Source organism: Petaurus breviceps, unplaced genomic scaffold, assembly GCF_028583685.1.
Source record: "Petaurus breviceps papuanus isolate PSGF00001 unplaced genomic scaffold, PetGlider_PUasm1.0 90775, whole genome shotgun sequence".
Taxonomy (NCBI): domain Eukaryota; kingdom Metazoa; phylum Chordata; class Mammalia; order Diprotodontia; family Petauridae; genus Petaurus; species Petaurus breviceps.
Genome location: NW_027187342.1, coordinates 717,180 through 726,719, shown reverse-complemented (window position 1 = coordinate 726,719; position 9,540 = coordinate 717,180). Strand labels below are relative to the sequence as shown.

Sequence of the window (9,540 nt, the reverse complement as noted above, 5' to 3'; positions counted from 1 at the left end):
ACTAGGTCAATGCAAATCAGCAGTGTGATGTAACTAATAAAGTTAATATGATCTTGAGCTGCATTAAAATACAAATAATGTTAATATCTAACAATTACATAATACTTTAATATTTGCAAAGTGCCTTACATATTATTTCATTTGATACATCCAACAACCCTATGAGGTAAGTGATATCTCCACTTTACATTTTATAGGTTTGTCTAGTCACAGGGCAGAACCAGGGCTTTGGGTGGAAGCTGGCAAAGAGGCAAATTTAGGCTTGGTATTGGGGAAAGCCTCCTAAGAAATAGAGCTGTCCAAGGGTAAATTCCTCCTCAGAAGCATTCTAATCAAGATGATCACTTGTCTAGTAGTGGGGATTCTTTTTTTATATGGGATGGATTAAGTGGTCACTTAGATCCCTTCCAACTCTCAGGTTTTCTGATACTGTGATTCATAGACTAATTTATTCCTGGTGAAGGAAGTTATCCATTCTGATAAATCAGATCTTTGAGGCATTCCCAGGCAGGATACTTTTTTATATTTTTGCTTTTTGGAGGGCAATTGGGGTTAAGTGACTTGCCCAAAGTCATACAGGTAGTGTGTCAAGCCTCTGAGGCTGAATTTGAGCTCAGGTCCTCCTGATTCCAGGGCCTGTGCTCTAGTCACTGCCACCTAGCTGCTTGAAGGCAGGATACTTTTAAGGTTCACAAAATTGCTATCCCTGCACACTACTTACTCATAATAAGGATGGCTATTCCCACCTTGATTATATGAGTCTCCCACCTTTTTATTGTGACGTGGACGTGGGCTTGACTCCCATGCAGGTTACAGCCCTAGAGGCTGCATATTTATAATAGGAGGATCAGCTTATCTAAATTCAGAGAGGTTCATGGCCATAGTGGCCATTTTCTAAGTGTAGTCAGCACTTCTCTGGGCCTATTTCCTTATCTATAAAATGGGTTAAACTAGTTGGTCTTTAAGCTCTCTTCCAGGAAGTCCTAGGTCCTTTACAAACCTATTCAATGTTTTCCTAATTTCAGTAGGACATGTTCAGGGATTTAGAGAAGCATGAAGTAGTTTTGAAATAACACACACTGGACGTCACTTTTCCATCTGCTCCCCTACCTGGTTTCGACTCCATGAAACAAGATAACCCACAAGAAAACCTCTAGTCCTATTCCAGTGCCCAGCTTTCCTGCCTCCTTTGTGTGTTGTCCACCACTTGAGATTGTAAAGTCCTCGAGGGCAGGCACTGCCTTTATGAATTGTGTCTTCAGCACTTAGTACCATGCCTGGCTCATAGTATGCTCCTTATGTTTATTGGATGGATTGAATTTAACATAATGAAATAAATATAATGTAATATAACAATAAAAGAAATAGCACACACTGGGAACAGAAGGGCCTATGTTTGAGTCCTTTCCACTAACTGCCTATCTGCCTTCGTCTCTGACAGGATCTGAGCTGAAATCCAACAAACTATTCAATTGCCGGGCTAGTTCCCGACCCCGCCTGCCTTGGGCAGTGCGCATGCGCAACAGGCTTCGGTTGGCTGTCCAGCGCGAGGCGGGGCTTCTGGGTTTATGATTGGTTCACTGGAGCCGGTGATGCCAAACGTAAAGTGGCGTCAGTGGCGGCAAGGGGAGCGTGAGCGAAACCGAGGATTGCACCGGGAGGAGGCGAAGGGCTGCAACTGAAACAAAATGAGCAAAGCGCACCCGCCCGAGCTAAAAAAGTAAGTTCTGTGACGTGGCTATTGGAAGGGCCGGGGGTTCAGCTCAGGCTCCACGGAGTAGTGAGGGAGGCCTAAGGAAGCGGATTAGAGTCTTCTGCTTCCCAGCATGCGCCGCGTTCCCGGCCTCCGCTCCGACCCTGGCCACGTGGGGCGGGGGAGGGGCGCGCACGCGCGCGATCGGCCTCTTGTGAGTCGCGCTTCATTCATTCATTCTTTCTTTTCGGGACAGTGGTTGTTGCATGGCCTTAAGTTTGTGACTCGAAGCTGGGTGCGGCCGGGTCGATAGATAGCCAGCCGGACGATTCAGACCTTGCTTCTACCCTGTTAAGATTTCCCCAGGGCTTCTTTGGAGCTTATAATAAATGCTTGCTGATTTTAATCACTGTGTAATCTATTTGGAAAAATGGGACTTAAACCTAGATGTGAGTTCAGAGATAATCCCAACCACTTTGACAGAAGGGTAAACTGAGGCCCAGAGAAGGACAAAGGTGGTTTAAGCAGCATCAGATTTCCCAACTTTTAGCATGTTGATTTTTTTTTTAACCCCTCACACACTTAGGTCACGTTCTTTCTTGTAGCATTTGGAATGGAATGATGGGAAGATGCCAGAGTTTAAAGTGGAATGAGCACACGTGACCTAATCAGGAAGAAGGCACATCGAATCCACTACTTTGGTTTTACAGATATGGAAACTGAGGACCAGAGGGGAAATGTCTTGACCAAACTCAATTTTATATAGTGCTATGAAGTACTACTCATTGTTTCTCTTCTTTTAAAAAATGTCTTGGTTATTTGTTCTAACATCACCTTCATTTCCCAATATATCCCACTCCCCTTCCTACCCAAGAGAGCCATACTTTATAAAGAACAAGAAAGAAAAGTGGGGTGGAGGTGATCAACACATCAAATTAGTTTTATAGGAAGTGATGAAAGCAGCATTTCGACCCTCTTCCCCTCTCCCCCTCCCAATTCACAGAGAGGAATTGGAGATAGGACTGTGATTTTAAGCATAAATGATTAGGGGAATTGTGGTGCCATTAACAGAATAGGGAAGTCATCAGGTAAAAAAAGTCTTTAGACATATTAGGAGAACCTGGAGTGGAATATCATGAAAACCAAGGGAAAGAAAGATATCAAGGAGGAAGTTAACACTTAAATGGGGGCTTGATCTAGTGAGGCATATCTTCCCCCCCCCAAAAAAAAAATTGATTTTGGCAAGCAGGCTACCATTGGTGAACTTTAAGAAAGCAATTTTCATTCAGTAGTTAGGTATGGAAACCAGATTGCATGTGGTTTTGTGAGTAATGAAGTAAAGGCATCTGTTTAGGCAACTCAAGAAATTTAGGCTGTAAAATATTCCTCGTTTTAAGGACTCAGCTCTGGTCCCATCTCCTTCATGAAGCTTTTCTCAGTTCTCCTCAGCTTTCCCCATTTCAGTTTTCCTTGTACTGTACTTGTGTCTTATTCTGTTGTAAGCTAGGTGATAAAGTGGAGGGAACCCTTAGCCTGGAGTCAGGAAGACCCATGTTCAAATCCATCCTTTGTGACCCTGGACAAATCACTTAACCTCTGTCAGCCTCGGTTTCCTTAGCTGTAAAACAGGGATCATAAAAGCACCTACTTAACAAGGTTGTTGTAAGGATCAGATTAGATATTTGTGGAGGACTTAGCACATTGCCCTGCACATCATAGGCACTGTATAAATGCTTATTTCCCTTCCCCCTAGAGTAGACATTTCTTAAGGGCTAGCATTGTTTGTATATGGTAAATGTTTTAGTGAAATTAGAAGGATACCTGAAGCAAGTAGAAAGATTTAGGAAAGCTTTTGTTTTGGTATTTCAAGATTGGAAACACCTGAGCATATTTGTAGTTAAAGAGGAAGAAATCTGTGGAGAGAGATGGTAGTAATATAAGTGCCTTGAAAGGTATTGGACTGGGGGGTGGGGGAAAGGGCAGGTACCCAGTGTTCTGGTTCTGGGTCTGCCACTGTAACCTTGGACAAATCACTTCACCTCTAAGACTATTTCCTCATCTGTAAAATAAGAACATTAGACTAGATCATCTCTAAGTTAGTTTCCAGCTGCAAATTTTAGGACTCTGATTCAACAGACTTATTAATTAACCTACTATGTGCATGACACTATTGGGGATACAGAGAGAAAATTAATGGTCCCTACCCTCTAGGAACTTAGTCTACTGGGTGATAAAATGTTTAAACATAAGAACCAGTAATTTGAGGAGGAAGAGAGTATTAAGAACTGGAGGGATCAGGAAAAGCTTCATGGAAAAGAGAGTACCTGGATTGGGTTCAAAGGAAGATAAGAATTCTGTTAGGCAGAGATAAGGCCCTGCATGGGGAGGGGGACAGAGGGGCCAGCAAGAGGTGACTTGTGTGATTGTATAGAAGTGGGATGTAGGATAACAGATTCAGAGAATATTGAGGCATTTGGGCCAGAACGTAGAACACATAAAGGGAAATAACGTAAAATACATTTGAAAAGGTAGATTATTGACAGCTATAAATTTGCCCATCTCAGGAGTTTGTATTCTAGAGTCAGGAGGGAAATGCTTTTTAATTAGAGTAAATCAAACAAAATGCTGGAAATGCTGGAAGGGGATAGGATCAAGGACACTTACTCCAAGGACTTATACCTAACCTTGGCAGGGAAAGGGAGACTGAGATAGAGAGAGGCTTGTTATGAATGAGTTGAGATGGGAAAGGAAAGGGATAACACTAACTTAGATTTATATGATGCTTTAAATTTTGCAAAGCACTTTCATGGGAAAAAAAGGCTTGAAGAGGGCAGGTGATAGTTAATATGCTGATGACAACTGGGAAACAGAAAGATCTTATCAGACTAGAATGTTGGGCAGAATCCAATAAGATGAAATTCTGTAGGCTATAGAAATATAAAGCCTTACACTTGTAAAGTTGGGGGAGGAGGAGGTTTCAGCTCAAGACTAGGATAAGGAGAAATGGTTACAGTATCTGGGGTTTTTTAATGGACTGCAAACTCCATGGGAGTCAGCAGTGTGATATGGGAATGCAGTGTCAGGCGGCTCTAGCAGAGATGGACATTGCTTCCAGGAGTGGGAGGTAATTGTCCTACTTCCTACCCTCCAGAGACCACCAATGTATGGAGGACACTTTTTAACTGGAGATGTTCCAGAGGACATTTGGCCTCAGACATTAGAACCAAGAGCAGTGGAGAGAAGTGCAAAAAGGCAAGCTTGCTCCTGATTTTCAGGAAGAACTTCTGACAAAAGTAAAAATGGGGTTGAGTTCCCTCAGTGAAGGTCTTCAGCCACAGGCTAGATGAGTGCTGGTTGTTATAAAAAAAAATTCAAGGGACCTCTGTGGTGCCTTCCAGCACTAAAAATTATTGTGAAGACCAAGTTAAGGTAGTGATAGGAGTCAGGGTTAATGTCACGGATTAGAATAGAAGTTCTTAGGTGGGCCTCAGTTTTCTCATCCTTAAAATAAAGAGTTGAAGTAAATTCTCTTATTTCATGATCCAAGTATTATAAATCCATGTGGGGGGAATAAATAATTAATTATATATTTATGTTATTTATATATTTATATATATATAATTAATTAAATATATTAAATAAAGGGCACAACAGCTTTTTGCATCTTTACAGTTCAGCTTTCCTGTTCTTATTTGCTATCAACGTCAATCCAGAATTACTTATAGATTGATTTTAAAAGTTGCTTATGTAATGTCTCTTCTATAATGTATCTTTGGAATATAAGAAAGCTGTTTATTTTAAGGATAATTTCAGGCTACTGTTGTAAATAAAACATATTGGGATTCCTCAGACTATTATTACTAATCCAGCCTTTATCAGTAACATTCATCTTTTCTTCCTTTGAATTGATTGTAAACAGAAATATTTTGGGAATTTAAAAAAATAGGAAAATCTAACTTTCCAGTCAGTGAACACCTAAAAGAAAAAGGTGAAGACTGAATTAATAACCAAATACTTTAGGCTTCTAGTGTTAACCTGGCTGAAATGTTAAATTTTTTTACAGAAAATAAATTATACAATTAGTACTTTTAACTTAGTCCCTCCCCCCCTCAAAAAAATGCCCTATTATTTGTTTTGTTTTACATCTACATGTGGTGTTGAAAAATATCAAATTACTTGATGAAAGAGTTTATCTCAATTTTTTTTAACTACTGCTTTGGGGGGGGTAGGGATTGTGGAAATGAATATTGTAAATAAATGAATTTAAAAAAATAAAGTACTACTTTAACGTAAAATAATATGAACCACAGGTTACCTTTATCTCTGAATCTGAAAAAGAATTTTTTCAGACAGGACTGTTTTGGGAATTTACATTTGTATAATATGCTTAAGGTTTACAAAAATTAATGAATATAGTGATTTGGGATCAGTTTGATCAAAATTTATATTAGTTTGACACCCCAGCTGCCCCTAACAAAAGACAATTGTATCAATTTAGGAAGCTCAGATACCTTCTTCGCCCCTCTCTCATGAGATTTAAGCCTCTGACTACTGCACACCTGGTGGACATTCTTTCAGTGCTTTAAAAAAATAAAATTTGAAAGAGTTATTTTATTTTCTCCCTTTTGCTTTTTCAGATTTATGGACAAGAAGCTATCATGTAAGTTGATTTTACTAACAAATGTTTTAAATTTTTATTTATGTGGGTCTGGTGGCAGTATCTAATTCAGTACAATTGGTTAATATTGAAATAATGTGTACTAAAACCCCCATTTCAGTTTCAATTATTTGTATGGGGGTAGAACTATAATCCATCTCTGTTAAAATCATAGTAAGTACAAATTAAGAGATCATTTTAGGGAGAATATTTACATTCAGACTACTTGAATTAATAGTCTCTTATAGCTTCTTTATTTTTTTTTTTTTTTAAGCAATCGGGTTTAAGTAACTTGCTCAAGGTTACACGGCCAGGTGTTTCTGGGTGGGTAATAAGTGTCTGAGCCCAGATTCGATCCACATGTCATCCTGACACTGGAGCTGGTGCTGTGCTACCTGGCCATCCCTCTTATAGCCTCTTTAAAAGCTTAACTGTGACATGCCTGTGATCATTCTGATGTTTCTTCTTACTTAGATACTTACTAGACCCTCCACAACATAACACTTGATCAATTCCAAATGTTTTCAGACATACTGAAATAATTTAATTTCTTTTTTTTTTTAATCACTAATTCAGCAATTTAATTGAGGCCAATTCAATGGAATTTCCTTTTTAATGTTACTCTTTGAAAGTTCTGTGAACTGCTTTGGCACAGTATCTTAAGTGGGCAAGAGGTGATCTTATTTCACACATTTGTGATTTGTGTTGATATTGTATAGCCAGGATGGACAGCTAGGTGCTGTAGAGCCCTAGGCTTTTAAGATCAAACAAGATAATAAAGCATTTTGCAAACATTAAAGCAACATATAAATGTTAGTAATACTTTTTTTTTCCTTAGTATGGTTAATGGACGGTTTTGCTAACATTTCACTTTTTTTCTTAGTGAAATTAAATGGTGGGAGGCATGTCCAAGGAATATTGCGGGGGTTTGATCCATTTATGAATCTTGTGATTGATGAATGTGTAGAGATGGCACCAGGTGGGCAACAGAACAATATTGGAATGGTGGTAAGTAACAATTTTCCAGATAATTGTAGTTAATAAGCATTTATTAAACCTACCAGACACAGTGCTTATGTCCTGAGCATCTCTTCTATAATAAATTTGTGGAATATAAGAAAGCCATTCATTTTAAGGGTCATATCAGGCTACTGATATAAATCATTTAAACATACCTGGATTCCTCAGAGACTGTTACTAATTCATCCTTCATCTTCAGTAACTTTCTACATCTGGAAAGCTAATTCTCTTCACTTTTTTGAAAATGTTACATAGATGAGCTTTCTGGCTTCATTCAAACTCACATATAGACAAATGAAAAGCAGATTACAGTCAAGGTCCAGCTATTTATGGCTTGTCCCAGGCAAATCTTTTAAACTGTAATAAAAACCTCATTGTCTAGAGATCAGATTTCCTAACTAGAGTATTATCTGATGCTTAACTACCTACATTTATATTGTCCTGTGCCTGAAAAAAAAAATTTCAACTTCCACCCCTCCTTCCTTTAAAAAGCTTTAATTTGGGTGCCACTTCCTCCATGAAGCATTCCCAGAACTTCCCAAGCTAAAAGCTATCTCCTTTCTCAAATTTCTCATAACTTTGCCTTGAAGTATTATTTATGTGCATGTTGCCCTTTCCACTTCTCATCACTACAAGTTTACATTTGAGAGCAAGATCTGTGTTGTCTTTTGTCTTTGTATCTCTCATGCTTTGTGTAGATCCCTTGAGGCAGGATGACTAAGTTGGATAACATAATTTCAACTAATACAGCCTCTCTACAGTATGAATTCTTATCATTCTTTTGCAAATTTCCATGTCAGATACACATTCACATGGATTCTGAATATAAATTGTTCATCACCCCACCATTCCTTTTACCATTAATAGGGATAATTTGAAACATTTTAGGTTAGATGCCACCTTGACCTATAACTGTAGTTCTTGAAGATTTATGGGTGGTCATTAACATTGAGGTGTGGTTATATGGGTGCTCATGATACCAGGGAGAAAGCACAAACCACTTACTAGGAGATACAGGAGTTTAGTGACTGAATTCTGATGTGATAGGGAACCAAATAGTTCTTACAAGCATGGGTCTAGATCAAGGAGGCCTATAAGCTCAAGCTGAACTGTGAATTGGCATTGAGGGACCACCAATAACTCTCAGTAGGAAGTATTGGGAATTTGGAGTTGGTTTGCATAGCACTGAGATGTTTTTCCCCTGCCTCCCAGGCCTTCTAATGCCAAAAAAGAAAAACTGTTCTTTGGCTTTGAGCTCTGGCTGTAAACGAATTCCTACTAAAGTGTTAACTGAGAAGTCCTAAATTAATGTAGCTCTGCCAATCATAGTCACCTTTTTAAAAAATACTGGAAAAGCAAAGCTTTTAAGACCTAATGGGATGAAAGGTTCTAAGTGATAAGATAGTGCAGATACAGTCTGTTCTAACCTTACTGCAATAACTTTATGGCAGTGGCACCATATTTAATGAATTCTTATTGGTTAGTTTGTTTGAAATCGATGGCTCACAAGTTAAACTGCCAAATGTCAGGATTTGGATTTGATCCCAGGCTTCTTCTTTCCCAAAGGTTGTTGGCCTTTGAACTGGATCTTTTAATAATCCATAGTACATTCAAATTCTGTGTCATAACACACAAGAGAAGAAAACTCCCAGTATGAAATTCAGTTGCTAGTTTGGTTACATGCTTTTTTATAAAATGGTCCTCACAGGCTCCAGAAATTCTCATTAAAAAACTCTGTGACACAAAGCATAAAGGCAGCAAAGTTTTCAGCTAGAGAATTTGTGATAGAGGTGGATTCCATTCTTAATCAGTGATTTGTGGTGATTTGCTTAAAGTTCATTTCCATTTCTCTAGCCAGGTTTCTTGTATTGCTTTACTAACAGGCTTGCTTATTCTTAGGTAATCAGAGGAAACAGTATCATCATGTTAGAAGCCTTGGAACGAGTATAAGGAATGAAGCACCATTGATGCCCTGGATTTACATTTCTCCTTTACATTCTCAAGAGCCTCTTCTTTTTTCTTTTGATACACAAAATTAGTCATTGTATATTCTTTGTTTAGCTTTTTGAAAATAAACTTTTTGTAAGATGTTTAGATGTTTTCTTTCTCTTGGGTACTCCTAAAAGGAAAACCACATAGTAGTGATGCCTTTTCTTTAATTCTTCAACTT

At 38.6% G+C, this 9,540-nt stretch overlaps 1 protein-coding gene across 1 annotated transcript; it reads left to right on the top strand.

Annotated features, from left to right (window-relative positions):
• The first annotated feature begins 1,563 nt into the window (after positions 1-1,563).
• Positions 1,564-9,460, top strand: SNRPG (small nuclear ribonucleoprotein polypeptide G). Its single transcript, XM_069068868.1, has 4 exons — positions 1,564-1,720; positions 6,331-6,353; positions 7,234-7,358; positions 9,270-9,460. The coding sequence occupies exons 1-4, from the start codon at positions 1,689-1,691 to the stop codon at positions 9,318-9,320; spliced, it is 231 nt and encodes a 76-aa protein (XP_068924969.1). The 5' UTR covers positions 1,564-1,688; the 3' UTR covers positions 9,321-9,460.
• The last annotated feature ends 80 nt before the right edge of the window (positions 9,461-9,540 follow it).

Bases quoted from the DNA above. Each gene is read 5' to 3' on its own strand.
- SNRPG (XM_069068868.1), top strand. From the start codon at position 1,689: ATGAGCAAAGCGCACCCGCCCGAGCTAAAAAA. The intron at 1,721-6,330 runs GTAAGTTCTGTG...TTGCTTTTTCAG, and splicing joins CACCCGCCCGAGCTAAAAAA to ATTTATGGACAAGAAGCTAT. The intron at 6,354-7,233 runs GTAAGTTGATTT...TTTTTTTCTTAG, and splicing joins TATGGACAAGAAGCTATCAT to TGAAATTAAATGGTGGGAGG.